Genomic DNA, 17,161 nt, shown 5'->3' with positions numbered 1-17,161 from the left:
TGGACTTACCTATATGAACGATGAGGTGCCTACTCAAGTGTATATACTACTATAGTTCATTACCTTACACTTGGATCATCATGATCTGGTATTTATCAAATGAGAGAACTGCATCAAAATAATATAGAGCATTTGAAGAACTTCATACATACCAGAATAATCCACCACTATTATATTAGCCTAGGTCCCTAGCCTGGGTGCTTGTTCCTACAACCACAGGACTGCAAAAGTCTCTTTTCAATTTCAGTGCACTCTTCCTGCCTCTAAAGCCTACTGCCATATTTAATATACACCTTCTTAGTGGCTTCCTGCTACCTAATGTTTCACGAAATCCAAATCCTACCATGGTCAGGCATGGTGGTACACACCTATAATCCCAGCAACTCAGGAAGCTGAGGCAGGAGATCTCAAGTTTGAGACCAGCCTAGGCAATTTAATGAGACCCTGTTTCAAAAATTTAATGAGACGCTGTTTCAAAAATTGGTTGGGGTGGCTGGAGATGTAGCTCAGAGTAAAATGCCCTTGGTTCAATCACTAGTACTGCCCCAAATTAACTCTTTACCTTGAGTTCCAGGCTCTCTAATAGAGCCTCTGCCTTTCTAGATGGACTTCCGACAAGCCCCTGCAGGAATCTGCCATTCAGTACCAATGGCTTCCTTGTCACATCCTGCACCCTAGCTCTTCTGTCTCCTGGATTTACACTTTTCCTTTCAAATAGCATATTATACTCCCTCTCTACTGATTGAAATCCTATACCTTTTTCAAGTCCTAGCTCAAATGCCCTTCTGCCTAGTTGTGTGTTCCTTGATGGAAGATCCAGAGCCCTCTGTTCTCTAGCAGTAAGCTGTGAAATCATCAGCGCTGAGGCAGTGATAGTGGGGTAGATTTCAGGGGAGAGAAAAGGTCAGTGTCTTGTCTTGAAGCATTCTGACAGGCAAGGCCCACTGAGCTTAACAAATTTACTGCAAGCCAGGTGCACACCTGTAATCCCAGTGGCTCGGGAGGCTAAGGCAGGAAGACTGAGAGTTCAAAGCCAGCCTCAATAACTTAGCAAGGCCCTAAGCAATGCAGAGAGTTCCTGTCTCTAATAAAATACAAAAAGGGGCTGGAGATGTGGTTCAGTGGTTAAGTGTCCCCAGGTTCAATTCCCGGTATCAAAAAAACAAATTTTATTGCAGTTAATAATATAGTCAATGGGTAACTATGGTTTAACAACATGGTGATGGTATATGAAGACCTGCAACCAGTGCCTGAAGCCCTCATTCCGAATGAATACTCTCTTAACGGTTCCAATGTTAATAGCAAAAAAGATAAAGAAAACGAATATCCTCATGGTGTTACAGGTCTCTCAGCTGCAGCTGCTCCAATGCCCTGAAGAGTGGATGCTGGGGGGATTTCAGTTCATGTCTACCCTCCTGCTTGTCTTTACGGCAGAATTTATTCTCTTTTGTCTCAGCCTTTCCCGATTCATGTTTTCTATCCTGAAAACAAAAAGACCACAATGAGACCCAAATGCCCAATCAGTGCCTTTCAAAGTGGTGGGAATGGTGGGAAGCTGAGTGGGAGGCAGAACAGCCTGGTCACCAGGCGAAGATGCACACCCCGTCCAGGGTGAGTCCCTGCCCCTCCTGCAGATTCTCCATGCCTGCTTGGGCCTCTTGGACTTCATCCTGCCTCCTTTCTTTCCTGTCCAGCTCTTGCCCACATGAATCAGTCTACACAACCTAGGACATCTTCTGGTACCTGATTCTCTGAAGTTGAGCATCTTCTTTGGATGGCTCCTTGGGCATCTGGCTGGCCTCTGCAATCATATCTCGAATTTTCTGTAGGCAATCTGCCAGATTCCGGAACTGATAGCGGCTGCTTTCGGAGGTGAGTATCAACTCTCCTTCCCTGTTGATCTTATTTTTATGCTGAAAGAACAAAAGGAAAAAGTGGAGTTCTGCAGAGTAAAGGTTTAGAAGCCGCTGAGGAATCTGCAGGGAAATAAAGGGAGAGTAGTTACCTTGAGCGCAATCTTCTGCCTCACAGGCTCTGCAATCCAGTCAGCTGTGGCCAAATGGAACCTGACTTCAGCCTTGGAATTCACTGTGGATGAAAGAAAGGAATAGTGGTCACTGAGACTTGGGAAGATGAAGCACCCAGGGGACCAGTGACTATCCTGGAACCAAGGGAAGTCAGATACCCAGCCATGCACGTGCTGGCCTTTGTCGAAGTTGGCCATGGAACAAGCCCGCAAAGACAGTGAGGCTCTTCAGGACAAAAAACCTTCTCTACCCATGCAATGCTTCTCTTCCAGTTTTACTGGCTTCTGTAAAGAATGGGGGGAATGGGTTCCACAAGAATGAAGGAAACCTGTTCTTGGAGCTGGCTGCCAGCTCACACTGTGAGTTCTCTTTGTTTAGCTTCACAAGCCAATCCTACTCCTAGCAAGCCATAGCTGAGAGCCTGAGAATCAGACCACATTCAAAAGGATAAAGAGGATTATTATAAACTGGTGGTATTTAAGCTTTGGCTGAAAAAATCCCTTTATTCCACATGAATGTAAAAACAGCTCCCTCTTCAACCCCCTCTCCCAGCTAAGTTTTAAAGCAACAGAAAACACCAAGGTGCCTGTACCTTTGTTTACATTCTGCCCGCCGGGACCACTACTCCGACAGTAAGATATCGTCAAGCGATCTATAAAATGAAAGGATGCACACCCAAAGGGTTATCCCATGGTCAAATGTACAGACTGCTAACTATCAACGTAACTGTCCTTATTACACATCTCTTTCAATCACATAAGGCACACACAAATGTAGCATTCAGGCCAGTAAAGCTGTAGAGTATTTATAGATGTCAAAACTGAAATAAAGGGCAAGTACTTCCCCAAGGTCATAGAGACAGCAGAGAAATAAAATTATGACTGGGTTCTGGGCTGTCCTCTTCTGGTCTAGCACATTCCACCAGATCCTTCTGCCCTATTTATTTGCTGTTTGTTTAAAGTTTGAACTTTCAAAAATTCAAACTTACAGACAAGTTCAAGTATCTCAAAGTGTGGTGGACAAGGAATCCCCATGAACTGTAAGCTTCAGGAGGGCAGGACTGTGTCTGACTCATTGTGCGTTCCCAGAGCCTAGGTCATGGTCAATGCTAAAAACATTTGCAGGATGAATGAGGACTTGGTCTGGAGATGGGAGCCCTCACTTTGAACACTTACGCAGCCACTGTGTGATGTTAGCAAAGTCCCACTGCTTTTCTGGGTTTTGGCTTTGTTTACTTTTAGTCTATAAGTTTTTTCCTTCCACTTTTATAATTAATGAAAACAGCCTAGCAGTAGCTAGGTAGTGAAGGCATGGTGGTGGGAAGGTTTCAGAAGACAAGCTGTGAACCGAAAGAGGTCTGGTGGTGAAGCACTGTGGCACCGTGGGGGCAGGCGCAGTGCTCTGTGGGCAGTGATGTCCCATCTCAGAACTGCTGCTGAGGGGCCTTCCTCTTTTGAAAAAAAAAAAGAATTAAATCCTTGTTCTGATCAGGTAACAAATGGTCAAGGGAATGATTCTACCACGGGGCCCTGCAACCTAGCATGTAAACACACCAGCCACCTGGGCCAGGACGAGAGCAGCAGTCTGCCTTTGCAGGAACAGAATGTGGTGAGGTCCTCCCAGAACAAGAGAGTATGGGAGGCCAGGAAGGAGTTGCTCAAGGCCACTGCCCACTGGGAAGCTGTCTATCTTCCTGGGAAGGCTGCACGAGACATTTCTCTGCCTCCAGTTCTGTTGATACATGGCTTTCCACTCCCTCCCCTCCACGCACTCTCTAGGGCTGAGCTGTGAGCTGTAAACCACTTTGCTGCGGCTCCTCAGCCACAGTTGTCCTATCCCATGTGTTGCAGTCTCTGGCCTCTCTGCTTTAGTGTCAGAGGAACCCCAAACCTTTGGCTACTCTCCCTTTCACTGTTTGTGGGAGGCATAGCTCTCTGACTCTAAAGGCTCACTGCTTCTTGCCAGGCCCTATGCTGACAGGTACAGAATTCTGAAGTTATGCAAATACTCTACCACTGAGCCACTTCTCTAGCCTGGTATCCAGGTCTTTGAGATATACACACACATGCACTCTCGGATAAACAGATACAAATACACATATGTAAATACATATGTGAAAGAAAACTGGCAGCTTTTAAGCTCCCCTGTACCTTCTTATTCCCACAAAAATCAACTCATTTACTGTAAAAACTTCTATATCATGAGCACATCAGGAGGTCTGCATCTGCGGGCATACTGGGTGGTACTCCACGAGTGGTTGCACTGTTGCTCATATGCTGTTTTAAACAATGCTAGAGACTTCACTTTTACACGCCCGGAATTTTTTTTTTTTTACTCTTCATTTCTTGGGATTTTTAATTTATTTTTATTAGTTACAACACATGACAGTACAATGATCTTGACATTTCATATATTTGAATCAAATGGGGTATAATTTCTCATTTTTCTGATTGTACAGGTTGCAGAATCACATTGGTCATACAGTCACATATATACATACAGCAATAATAATGTCTATTTTATTTATTTTTTTTAATAAACTTAAATTGGGCTGGTGAGATCTGGAAGGAACATGTGAGGGGTGGGAAATGTCTTTTTGTTGTTGTTGTTCTTATTGTGCTGGGGATCAAACCTGGGGCCTCACACAGGCTAGGCCGACACTCTACAACTAAGCTACACCACCAGCCTGAAATGACTGGTTTGGTATTTTTTTGGGGGGGGGTCAGGGCAGTATTGGAGATTAAACCCAGGGCTTCATACATGGTAAACAAGCACTGAACTATATCCCCAGCCCTTTTATTTTATTTAATTTCAAGTTAGGGTTTCAAAATAAAAGGGCTTGAACTTGCAATCCTCCTGCCTCACTCAGCCTCCCAAGTAATGGGATTACAGTCATAAGTTACTGAGCTTGGCTTAAAATGGCTGATTTTTACTAAAACAAAACCACTTACCTAGTGGGATGTCATTGCTGGCTTGCTTTGCATCATCCTGTAATGTAATATACACAGGTCACGTGGCTATCACCTGCTGGGTGACTCTTAGTTGGTCCAGAGCAATAAAAGAAATGATGGAAATCCACAGTGCAAATGTAATATGTCACTATTTTCATTTCCCCAGCAAAATCATCGCATCAGAGTAACAGAAAAAGGATCCCCCAGTCTCCAGAAGCACTAACTCAGAAACACCCCTCTGCGAAAACAGAACTGGTGTCTCTAAGCCATTCCTAGAGCTAGTTCCTTAGATAGTACAGGCACCATCAAGGGCCTGGCTCCTGCAGTGTGTGGAGGAAGCCTCCATGTACATGTTTCAGGAGATTTCCAAGGCAACCCTCTCTGCCAACCCAGAGAACAACCCTGGCGGGCCACTCTGTTCTCCATGAGACTCACATGTGAGTGGGCCCACCTTGAACAGGACTTAAGGGTTCAGGTCAGACTGAACTACTCTGCCCCAGGCCTTCTCACCTGCCTCTCCTGAAGCTCTTCCTCTGGCAGTAATACCCTTCAGCCTTCAATCTTTGGGTCTCCAAGGCTCAGCATAAATACCACCAGCTCTGAGGCTTTTCTGACCCTCTAAGACAAAAGTGTCCTTACCTGTAACCCCTGCTGACCGCCTTTATTCCCTTTATCTTAGAATTATTTGGAGATGAAACCCTTAGCCTGCTTACCTCTCCCCAGACCTGAAAACCATGGGCCACACCCTATTTCCTAAAGCTTGCGCTTCCTCTTTCTCCTAAGATATCCTCTCCAGGTTTTCCTCTAGCTTCCCTGAGCCTCTTTCTCACTCTTCTTTGCTAGGTTTTTGCAACTTTTAAATACTGATATGACCCTGAAACACTTCTTCTTCTTTCTTCATCCCATCTGTGTTGCTGATTCCCAACTTTCTGGTTCAAACCCACCTCTTTGCTTAACTCTAGTCCCATGTCCCAGCAGCTACTCTGATGCCTAATGATTGCCTCAAACCTCAGGCCTCCTCCCAGGGGACTTCCCTCTAACAATCTGAAGTAGTCTGTAATTTTTTCTACTATAGCACACTGGCCAATTCATTTTTTTATCTTCTGATATTTTCCTGATTTGCTAACTGTCTACTGCTTTTACTAGAACACAGGCTCCACCAGGCAGGGATCTTGTCTATCATGGCTGTATCTGCTATGCTTGAAACAGTAAGTACACGATAAACTTTTTGTTTAATGAAAGGACAAATGAATGCTTTTGTACTCTCTCATGCTAATAGCAAGTCAATGCTTCCATTGCCCCAGGCTTTAGACTTCAATTTCACTTATTACTTTTCATATCCAATCCATTAGCAAATCCTATGGCTTTCCCTCCAAAATATATTTAGGATCTGACCAATTCTCAAGATTCCTATTGCTTCCACATTGCTTATCCTCTTGTCTATATTAGTGTCATCTTCTAGTCTACTCTCTGTAAGGCTCTACAAGTGATCCTGGTAAAATTAAGGTGCATCATTCCAATCTTCTGCTTCAAACTCTCCAACAGGTCTCTATTACATTCAGCGGAAAATTGAGGCCAATAAGCCCTAATTACAGGCCTTTCACCAACCATCCTTCTCCTCTTTAGCTTTACTTCCTCTGAATGTCCTGTTCAGCTACACTGCTCCAACATACTACTGCCTTAAATGGGTTGCACTTACTGTTCCCTCTGGCTGGGATTTTTGCCTCCCCAGTATTCTCATGGCTCATTGTCTTGTTTCTTCGAGGTCTTTACTCGAATGTCACCTCTTCACTGAGGCCTTTCCAGACCACCCTAATTAAAACTGCAACCTCTGGTGCTCTCTCTTCCTTTGGGCTTTACTTTCTCCAGATACCATATTATACATTCTATATTACTTATTTTTTTTTGCCTGTCTCCCTCCAGTAGACTATAAACACCACAGCATTCGGATTTTTTTGTTGTTGTTGTTTACTACTCTGTGCCCTGGTCTAGCCAGTGCAGCACAGCACCTTCCCAATAAGTTTGCTGGATAAGTGAGTGAATGAAAGAAAGAAAGAAACTGCATTATCTTGCAGTGCTGTAGGTGCTAGCTCAACAGAACCAGGTGGGTTCCATCGTTCTGGCATGTGCATGCAGTACCTGCAAACAATGAGCTAAATAAATCAATCCTGAAGGACCAAACGGGAAACGCTGTTTCCTCAGACGTGTTGGGGTTACTAGAGGCAATGGGCCATGCAACGTTCCAAATTGGTAGTAAAGAACTTGCCAGAATCGGTCTTTACTGTCCACTTGGGAGGGCCAGAATACCCACATTTCCCTTGGGACAAGAATTTGAGCCCGAGGACTGGAAAACAAACGCAGAAAAGCTGGTGGTCTCAAAGCAGTGAGTCTAGCCTGCTACCCCTGAGCCCGCGCAGCCGGGGTCACACCCGGCGCCACTGCACCTCTGCAGTCCCCGGCCCCGGTGATCCGCCAACCAGCCTCGATCCGCGACGACCCTTCGTAGCCCCGCGGCCGGCCAATGGGCTCCCGGCCTCCTGACGTCACCCAGCTGCGGGAGGAAACGCCCCTTCCGTCCGGCCCTTCCCGGCTCACCGGGACCCTCCAAGCGGTGTCCGAACCCTTGGAGTCAGGGTAGAGCTTGTCCAAGCTGTAGATGCTCTGGAACTCGGTGCCGTCTACCTGCTTGTGTAGAGTCCGGCACGGGAAGCGCGCGGGCGGCGGGAGCAGCCAGGCTCCAGTTCGGCTCAGGGCCCAGCGCAGGACCCAGGCGGTCGCCATGTTCGGCCTCTGGGCAGCTTCCGGCGTGCGCGCTCTCCTCGCGGTCCGCAAGATTGCGCTGCTGTTCGGTTTAAGGTTCCGCGCAGCCTCGAGGACCCGCCTCCCGGAGGCGACGAACTGTGTACCCGGCTGTGCTTCTGAGGAGGCCTGGTTGACACGGAGCAGATGTCGGCCAGACCCCGCAAACAGACCAAAAAAAAAAAAAAAAAATACCCACAACCGGACTCGTGTTGTTCCCCAGGAACCACTTGTCTCCCTTTCTGTGTCGGTATCTTGAGGTCGAATGAAACACACCAGTGAGGTTTCCCTGCACCGCCTGGGTCACCGCCCACCGCCGGCCGCACGCCCCGCATCCCTCTATTCTGCTCTGACTTATCATTTCTTTTTTTAAGTCACCAAGTCTTATTTTTCTAATTTAACTGCCTGTCTGTTGCCAGAAGGTAAGCTCCAGGAGGGTGCTGGCTCCCTGCTGTATTCCCAGCACCCAGAACATGGCACAGGGGGGCACTCCACCGAGGAGGATCAAGTGAATTCTGTGGGAATGTGTTTGTCTGTTTTAAATATTTTATTAGTTGTTGATGGACCTTTATTTATTTATATGCGGTGCTGAGGATTGAACCCAGTGCCTCACACATCTACCACTGAGCCACAACCCCAGCCCCAAGGGAATGTGTGTTTGAAGTTGAGTTCAGGTAGAGCTGAGCTTTAGGACTTCAGGTCTTCCCACAAGGCAGCCAGTAAGTAATCCTCCCGAGCCTGCGTGTGTGCATAGTACTGGCTTATCCCCCGTGCCGTGCAGGAATGGGAGGCAGGTCATGGAACAAATATTCCCAAAACGTGGACTGGTCCACACCCTCCAGCTTTACGGAGAATAATGGTGGTTTCTTCCAGTTAGAAGATAAGGGGATGGTAGAAGAGTAGAGGGAGATGGCAGGCCAAGCAGAGCCCTGTTGACACAGGACTCCGGAACTCAAGAGATTCTGATTCTGAAACAGGTTGGAAATAGAGACAGCAGTATTTGAAAACAGCTAACCCTTACTTAAGTGACTTAGTGGAGAGGCAGTGTGTAAAGGAAAACAGAGCTCCATAAATGTAATTATTAGTAGTACTTGTGGTGGTTTCTTAATGAAGAGTTCTATTTTTAGGAAAAAGCATAATCACCTAGAAAAATATGTCTCTGGGATATTTTAAATATCTCCTGGGGATGTTGACCATTGAAACAGGAGACTGTCTTCTAATCAAGCCAGTACCATCTCAGCATCATCAGAATACACCATTTTCCAACCCTGGCTTTGTATACTCTGACTAGGAAGGGTTGGCAATTGACTGCTCCTCTTGGGCACGAGGTAGGAAGGAGCGTCTCCTGGGTCCCTCCTTGTCTGACTTAGTCCCAAGACCCCAGAAGGAACATAAATGTCTCCATGGTGACTAGAATAAGCTGCTTGGGGGAGCAGAGCCAGGCGCTCAGGTCTAGGTAGAGGATTGTGAGTAATAAAGCTGGAGCTGTTTCAAGACAGCCTTTGTTCTCAGGCTGGACTCCAGCCTCTACCTGACTCAGAGCCATAGGAAAAGGAAACTGCAGGTTTCCATGGCCCCAAATAAACACAGCCTGCTCAGGCCATCTGGTGGCCTGGATTCTAGGAGAAGTGAAGGGAGAGAGAAGAATGAAACAAGCTGCCCTGGGGCTCAGGGGAAGCAGCTGGCAAGCTCCTTTCACCTGCTGCCACAGGGAACCATCCAGAATGAGGCCCTTTTGGAGAAAATGGGCCAAGAATGAGGAAGAAGAAATAAGGATAGGTAGAAAGGAGACCATCAGAAAAGGGGGGGAAAATCCCCACTTGGGTGTGGTTGCAGATGTCTGTAACCTCAGCTATTGGGAGGCTCAGGCAGGAGGATAAGGCAGTTTGAAGCCAACCTCCGCAACTTAGACCATGTGTCAAAACTTTAAAGGCAGTTGGTGGTATAGCTCAGTGGCAGAGTGTCCCTCGGTTTTCAATCCTTAGTACCACAGGAAAAAAAAAAAAAAAGAAAAGAAACTGTAACTTTAAGAAACTCCATGAACACCCTCATCTTTGCTCCCCAGTCCGGTTTTCCTCCAGACCTAAATTCCTAAAAGGCCCCTGGATCTTAAGAGTATTGTGAGTCCAGTTAATTAATGCCAATATACATTGCTTGCTTACACAACATTTTCTTTAGCCAAGGGAGAAATAATGGGTATGTTTCTTTTTTTTTTCTTTTTTTTTTTTTAATTTTTTAGTATTTATTTTTTAGTTTTCAGCAGACACATCTTTATTTATTTATTTTTTTTTTTAAAGAGAGAGTGAGAGAGGAGAGAGAGCGTGAGAGAGAGAATTTTTAATATTTATTTTTTAGTTCTCAGCGGACACAACATCTTTGTTGGTATGTGGTGCTGAGGATCGAACCTGGGCCGCACGCATGCCAGGCGAGCGCGCTACCGCTTGAGCCACATCCCCAGCCCCTAATGGGTATGTTTCAAATGTTATCTATTAACTAGATAATGTCAACCTAGAGATCCTGAAAAGAACCTGATCACCATGACCTACCCTGTGCTCCATGGTTAAAAGAATTGAGCTCACCAGACATACCTCTTCTCTTTACTCTTTACAAAATTTCCTTTAAAAAAAAGTGGTGCTGGGGTTGTAGCTCAGTGGTAGAGAGCTTGCCTAGCGTGTGTGAGGCCCTGAGTTTGATCCTCAGCACCACATAAAGATAAATAAATAAAATAAAGGTATTGTGTCCATCTACAACTTCAAAAAATATTTTTAAAAAGAGTGCTGCAGAGTGCAGTGGCACACACCTGTAATCCCAGTGACTCAGAAGAATCACAAGTTCAAAGCCAGCCTCAGCAACTTATTGAGACCCTGTCTTACAATAAAAAATAAAAAGGGCTGGGGAGGTGGTAACGCACCCCTGGGTTTAATCCCCAGTACCACACTCTGTGCCTTTGAGTGTGCTTTCCTGAATAAATTTGTGATTGTGCCTTTTCTAATGTATCCTGAATTTTTTTTTCTGCAAAGTATGTCAAGAGCCTGCAGGGACCAAGTTGAGGTCTCCTCTCTTCTGGGCGAACTTCTCAGACTTCTATTTGGTGACAAGAGGGAACACCGGTTTCCCAAGAAAAGCAGGTGCTGAAAGCTGAGATCCGTGTTCTTCCCCTTCTTGATCCTCCATGGGTTGGGATGGCGCTTCAGGAAGTGGGCATTCACAGGGGAGAAAGGAAAAAGCCTCCTCACCAAGCTATTCCTGGCAGCTGAGGAGCTTGCACATACCAGCCCTACTTCATGGCAGGGTACATTCTCACGCAAGGGGTCCGCGAGATTTTCCTTTCTTCTCTAGAGTGCCCTGGGTCAGATGGCCTCTTAGATTTATCTCATCATTGTGTGGACCCAGGGACACGCAGCGAAGCACGGTGGAATCAGTCAGGCCTGAGATGGATTATTTCTCTGTGACTTTGAATAGCTACCTTAACCTCTAAGCCTCCATATCCACATCAGTAAATTAGAGGTTTTATAGCTACCTCCTAAAGGTCCTGATGGTATTAAACACATGCAAAGCACTTCATACCATGCCTGTCCCAAAGCCAGTATGTATCAAATTAGCGGCTACTCAGGGATACTAGTGCCCATGGCAGAGACCTGATGACTGTTAGCTTTTTTCCTCTGCAGCCCTGGGGTAGAAAATCCGGCTCCACTGGACCCTTTTTCTTTATTCCCTGAGGGGATGGACAGCGCACAGCACGAGTGAGTGGGCAGAACTGCTGCCTTCTTTCTGGAAGCTACTTCCTTTGCCACCACCACTTGGCTCCCTGGTCCCTGAAAACAGCCAGGATTTTCAGGCAGGGCTGAGGCAGATCTGGCTGGCTGATTTCCTCACTGCAGTGGCTCAGTGCATTTGGGTTGGCAGTGGGAAGATTGCCAGTTCAGGGAAGAAGAGAATCTGAGAAACGTGACACGGTGTCATGATGGTGAAAAGGCCACCATGAGATTTTTTTTTTTTTTTTTTGTACTGGGGTTGAACTCAGGCAATGCAGGCCCCCAGGTGGGGAAAGAGGGGGAAAGGCAGGTTAAAAGCCAAGGAGAGAAGGTAGCTGGATACATGCCTTGAACAGCTTCTTTTGCTTCCCACATGATTGCTCTTTGTGTGAGCTATAATGTGCCCTCATGCCATTGAAGACAGGTGACAACAGGATGGGAAATCCTAGAGCCCCTGCAGGCTGCCTATGTAAACCATCCATGCTGTTCAACTGATGTAGGCACCAGTTGGGGACCCAGCTCTGGGCTCCCTTACCATACCTTCCTCCCTCCTTAAGGGCAGTGAGCAAAAGCTTGCTCTTTACCCACGGCCCCTGCTGGTCCCTGTGTCTACTCCCAAAGAAGACTTTGGAAGCTTTTCCACAGATGCAGGTCGTGGGCCACAGAGCTGCATTTTTTCTCTATTTGAAAATGGGAGAGTGGAGAAGATGGCAAGAAAATGAACCCCAAAATGCCCAGTACATTTTCTTCTCCAATTCTGGAGCCACCCATGCCACAGACAGCACTGGATTACAACAGGGACCAGCAGGATCTGCAGGGCAGGAGGCAATCTACCGCGTGTGGGGGTGCAAGGTGGCTGGGTGGCCTACACAGCATGAGGTGACAGCAGATTTCCCAAGGTGCTCCTCTTACCCAAACCTACAGGTATGTTTCCAGGCCTCAGATATCTGAGTTTGGGCAGCAATTCTCAAGTTCCAGGAGGTCATTACCAGATTTGAAGAGGACAGTGTGGGCATGGGAACTTCTAAAAAGGACACGTGTTATCACTGTGCATTGAGGAAAGAGAAACCCATGGACTGACTACACTTTCCACACCGGAGCACAGCGGTTGAGTGTGAGCCTCCTGGGTGACCAACTCTCCTGCCTACTGTCCTCACCTCTCCAAAACATGGTGAAGAGACAGGTCTTTGGGAATAGCTAGAAGCTGTGAGGTATTTCTGTGTACATGGAAGAGAGGTGAGTGGTTGATAGGTTTGGAAATACCTAGAGAGGGTCCTGTTGTAATTCTTGCAACTCTCCTCTATTCCAGTGGCTCCCCCAGGGCTGGTCTGTTTATTCCTCTTTCATGGTCCCTTGGAGCTCAGCCTCTGTCCTGGGCTCCTTCACTGTTCCTCTCTATCATTCGACTTCCATGCAGTGGAAGCCTTAAAACTACAGATGACACCCGTAAACCTTGCAATCACTTTTCCTTGCACTTAGGAGGTGCAAACCTCCTAAGCCTGCTCCCTGGGGGGCCTGGCCTCCACTCTCATCCCCTGCCTGGTTGTGCCCTACTGTTTCCACTGGTGCCTCCCCAGTCTTGAGTCTCAGCTAATCATCACACCAGCCGGTGCGCCCCGGCCAGTCTCATCAAGCGTTTCCCAATCTTCTTTCCCCATTATCAGTCTCCTTTTCCCCCTCGGGAGGGGGAAACTTTCCCCCTAATTGTTCCTTCGTAAAAAAAATTATTGTGATTCTTTGGATGTTGCCAACAGAATTAAGATCATCAGGAGCCAGGTGAACATAGGCCTTCTTTCCATCAGGCCTGATCAGGGTGCTGACCTTGGCCACATCAACCTCACAAAGCTTCTTCATAGCCTGTGTGATCTGCTGCTTGCTGGCCTCAGCATCCACAGGGAACAGTCTTCTGTTTTCCCCACGGCCGACTCTGGTTGGGGAACCTGATGGCATGCAGGTCGAGCCTGTTGCCTCTGGGAGGGGGGTGCTCTTCCACAGCTATCTGGGCAGCTGGAAGGCAGAGGGCATGCAGATCTTTTTGTGGCTGTGGCCGCCTTTCAGTACTGCCTTCTTAAGAGTCCAAACCTTTGCTTTGGCTTCAGTTTTGGGACGGTGAGGAGCTTCCTTCTTTGCCCTCAGTGTCATGATGGTGAAAAGGCCACCATGAGGTTTCTCTAAGGCCACTATGAGGTTTCTCTCTTTTATTTTTTTTTTTTGTACCGGGGATTGAATGAACTCAGGGACACTTGATCACTGAGTCACACCCCCAGCCCTTGTTTGTATTTGATTTAGAGCTAGGGTCTCACTGAGTTGCTTAGCATTTCACTTTTGTTGAGGCTGCCTTTGAACTCAGGATCCTTCTGCCTCAGCCTCCCAAACCGCTGGGATTACATGCGCTGGCCACTGCACCCGGCTCCCCCATGAGATTTTTTTTTTTAAATATTTTTTGTGTCAATGGGTCTTTATTTATTTGTATGTGGTGCTGAGGATTGAATCCAGTGCCTCACACATGCTAGGCAAGCTCTCTACCACTGAGCCACAGCCACAGCCCCCCACCATGAGATTTTAACACCATAGATATACTATATATCTCTTCATATACTGTATGCATATATCCACACAGAAGTGTTTTTTTTTTTAAGTTTACTCCCATTGAGTACATGTGTCCTAGCTAACATGACACCAAGCCTCCTGCCCCCAGTTTTCCATCACCCTATCTTTGGTTTATTTTAGCTGACTTTGGGGAAATTTGCCCACATTAGAATGTGAACTGCAAGGCAAGACAAGCCCTGTCTCTTTTGTTCATTATTGTCTCCCCAGCATGACTGGTGACACTGGCTCTCGATGAACATGGAGATGCTATTTAGAGATGTTTGGATGCTGATCACAGAGAGGTGAGCAGTGAGAGGCTGAGGGCTCAGAACCTGAGGGGCTTCAGAGGAAAGGTAGAGTGTCACAGTGGAGGGGAGCTCAGGCACCTTCCTGGCCTTCAGTGGAGTGTGACAGGAGGAAGCCTGTGAGACACACAGAGATGGGACCCTGGCTCTAGGGCCATTTCTGCTTTTTAGAATACTGGTGCATTTTTTATTAAAGAAGAGAATAAAGCATTTGTAAATATATTTCTCTCACGTATACTTCAAAGGAGACGCTGGTCGGCGGCTACAGAGCTGGGGAGCAAACAGGCCAGAGCTTACCCCTTCCCCCAGATGACAGAGACATACGGAGGGCTAGGAACTGCCCAGCCCCAAAGACAAAAGGTTCCAAGTTGCACAAACAGAAGACCCAGCCGCCAGCTCACATCACAGTGCCGCCCAGAGCAAGGTGGCATCCCGAGGGATGTCAGGTACGCTTGTTAAGAAACCCCTTTACCCATTAGAAATAAATAAGGCATGAAGGTTCCCGCTGGGCTCCCAGCACAGAAGCCAGAGCCACCGCCTTCCACTGGATTGTATGGCTCCTTCAACTTCTAGGGTCTCAGGAAGGATGACTGAAGAACAAGAAACCCTGAAGGACTGCCGAGGACAAGCTGGGGACCTGGGCATCTCTTAATTGAAACTTGACTAAGACTCTGAAGTCTTAAACCAAAAGATTGAACCTCTGACCCAGCTGGGGCTTCAAACACCCTCCACAAAGTTGGGAGGTAAACAGCAGGCATTTTGCAGGTGGGAGGGCGGGAAATCATTCCTCATCCCCGACCCAATTCAGTACTACTTCATGTGCGGTGAGAGTCTCGGGTGAAGGGGAATGGGGATGGACACTGGTGGCCCATGTCCAGGACATTCTGGGGGCAGCAGGTATGACCTGTGCCAGGCTGGCCTGTGGGGAGCGTGGAGTGAATGAGACGTCATGGTCCCTGAGATGGGGCAGGTGCAGAGAAGGGAGGCAGAGGCGATATACAGACATGGGCTCTCCACCATCCGGCCCCTGGAAGGCTGAATGCCCAGAAGGCATTTCTGGGGCTAGAGCTCAAGGAGGCTGGCTGAGGGAAACAGGGTACCACTCATGTATGGCTGTCGAGGGGCTCCCTCTTCCCCTCTTCTGATTGGCTACAGTTCTGCGATGGGCAAGGGGTCCCTGCCAGGGTTGGAGTGGGGGACACTCAGGACCTGGCTGAGCCTTTCTGCTCTGCAAGGCAGGGGCTATCTGTGACCTGCTCAGGACTTGGGGTAGGGACAGCTGGTGCTAAAGGAATGACAGCGAGTCACAGCTGGTGAGAAGCAGTGGGTGGTCCAGGAGACCCCAGGAACCAGCAATAGCTGGCTCTGGGGGTCCCCTTTCAAGTGTTTCCAGTTGTGGCAAGGGGTCAAGGCGACCTTGCATTGCAAATCTCTCAGAAAAACTGAACTTTGGGGGTGGGGAAGCCAACTGATCCGGAATGGCTTTCAGAAACTGGGCCATAGATCTGAGAGTGAGGCCCAGGGTCTGGAAGCCAGGGCCAGTGGAGCTGGGGAAACCCCAGTGGAGCGGGGAATGTTTGGCTTTGAAACTGAGTTCAGGCTGAAGCTGGTGGCCAAGAACTCGCAGGAGGTGGGATGAGTTGGCTGTTCCATCTACGGGGAACATGCAGTGTTCCCAGATCAGAGGGGCCCCCTTCCTCTGGCACCTCTGGAGTGGCCACCTGCTGTGATATATTGCTGCTAAAGGGCTCTCTTACTCACTGTAGGCTATGTAGTCCAGGCATGAGGGACCCCATGGCCTGGAGACTGGGGGGAAGCGGCAGGCCAGAGAAGGGTCACTTGCTGCTGTGTGTCTTAACTTTGGTGGAGTTGATGTCGGCCTTGGTCTTCTGGATCCTGGCGAAGATCTCTTTGAAGAGTGCCTTGTACTCGGGCTGGCTCTGCTCCAGCCGCTTGTCCACGGCCTCCACATGCTGGCTCAGGCTCTTCTCACCTGCCTTGGCCTCCCCCTGGCCCTCCTCGCCCCCCCGCAGGTCCCTCCATGAGCTGTCCCGGGAGATGGGCCGCGAGGTCTGCACGCCCGTGTGTCGCACACCAGCCCCGTGCTGCCGGCACTTGCTCAGTAGCTCCTCGTACTTCTCCAGCAGCGCGTGGTACTGCTCATCCACCTCTCGCAGGATGGACATGCCCCGCCGGCGCACGCTGTTGGCGTGCAGCGTGAGGTTGCCTGCGTGCCTGCTGGCTGGGTCTTTGGCCACAATGGCATTGAGAGCCGTGTCGCTGCAGCTCTTACGCACCGCGTGGCCGGGGGAGGCAGCAGGTGAGGAGACACCGTCCTGGGCACCAGAGTCGTCTCCGATGCCCGGCTGGGGATCGTCAGATTCAGGGGCCTGGGTGAGGGGTGCCAGCAGGGCCTCAGCCAGGTGGTCATCCCGGCCCAGCAGGTAGGTCTTGGCTTGCTTCATCTGCTGCAGCTCCAGCAGCTCAGCCTCCAGCTCCTGCACGCGCAGGCGGCAGCCCTCCATCTCACACAGCTGCCGCTCCAGCTCCGTGTACTCCTGCAGCACCGCAGTGTACTCGCGCTCTGCCCGCTCCTTGCGCTGCCGCTCCTGGCTCACCTGGGAACGCAGCACTCCCACCAAGGTCTGCAGCCTCTCGTTCTCCTGCTCCAGGGGCCGAGGGCCCAGCTCCAGGGAGGAGCTGTGCAGGCGAAAGGCATCCTCGCACCTGTGAGA

General features: G+C 48.7%; 2 protein-coding genes across 4 annotated transcripts in view; both read right to left on the bottom strand.

The window, feature by feature from the left end:
- Nucleotides 1-1,145: 1,145 nt before the first annotated feature.
- MRPL58 (mitochondrial ribosomal protein L58) lies at nt 1,146-7,802 on the bottom strand. Of its 2 annotated transcripts, none has more exons than XM_081273033.1 (6): nt 7,574-7,802; nt 4,979-5,015; nt 2,620-2,679; nt 2,006-2,088; nt 1,744-1,913; nt 1,146-1,481 (listed from the first exon to the last, which is right to left on the bottom strand). In XM_081273033.1, the coding sequence occupies exons 1-6, from the start codon at nt 7,757-7,759 to the stop codon at nt 1,397-1,399; spliced, it is 621 nt and encodes a 206-aa protein (XP_081129159.1). In that variant the 5' UTR covers nt 7,760-7,802; the 3' UTR covers nt 1,146-1,396. The 2 variants fall into 2 exon arrangements, with proteins under 2 accessions (XP_081129159.1, XP_081129160.1); XM_081273034.1 differs by having other exon boundaries at nt 7,661-7,796.
- A 6,769-nt stretch (nt 7,803-14,571) lies between these two features.
- The window catches only part of CDR2L (cerebellar degeneration related protein 2 like), a 30,524-nt gene continuing 27,934 nt past the window's right edge, over nt 14,572-17,161 (bottom strand). Inside the window, exon 5 of one of the 2 annotated variants that reach the window (XM_081272351.1) lies at nt 14,572-17,153. In XM_081272351.1, the coding sequence (XP_081128477.1) occupies nt 16,262-17,153 (892 nt within the window). In that variant the 3' untranslated portion in view covers nt 14,572-16,261. The remainder of the gene's footprint in view (nt 17,154-17,161) is intronic. The other variant, XM_081272352.1, reaches the window with a different exon arrangement.

The sequence above is a fragment of the Spermophilus citellus genome, assembly GCF_964194105.1.
Source record: "Spermophilus citellus genome assembly, chromosome: 17".
Classification (NCBI taxonomy): domain Eukaryota; kingdom Metazoa; phylum Chordata; class Mammalia; order Rodentia; family Sciuridae; genus Spermophilus; species Spermophilus citellus.
This window is presented reverse-complemented; position numbering and strand designations above follow the sequence as displayed.

Excerpts from the sequence above, each read along its gene's own strand:
- MRPL58 (XM_081273033.1), bottom strand. The coding sequence starts at position 7,759 with ATGGCGACCGCCTGGGTCCTGCGCTGGGCCCTGAGCCGAACTGGAGCC. Across the intron at positions 5,016-7,573 it reads ACACCGCTTGGAGGGTCCCG|GATGATGCAAAGCAAGCCAG; the intron begins GTGAGCCGGGAA and ends ATTACATTACAG. Across the intron at positions 2,089-2,619 it reads CGGGCAGAATGTAAACAAAG|TGAATTCCAAGGCTGAAGTC; the intron begins GTACAGGCACCT and ends TTTCATCCACAG.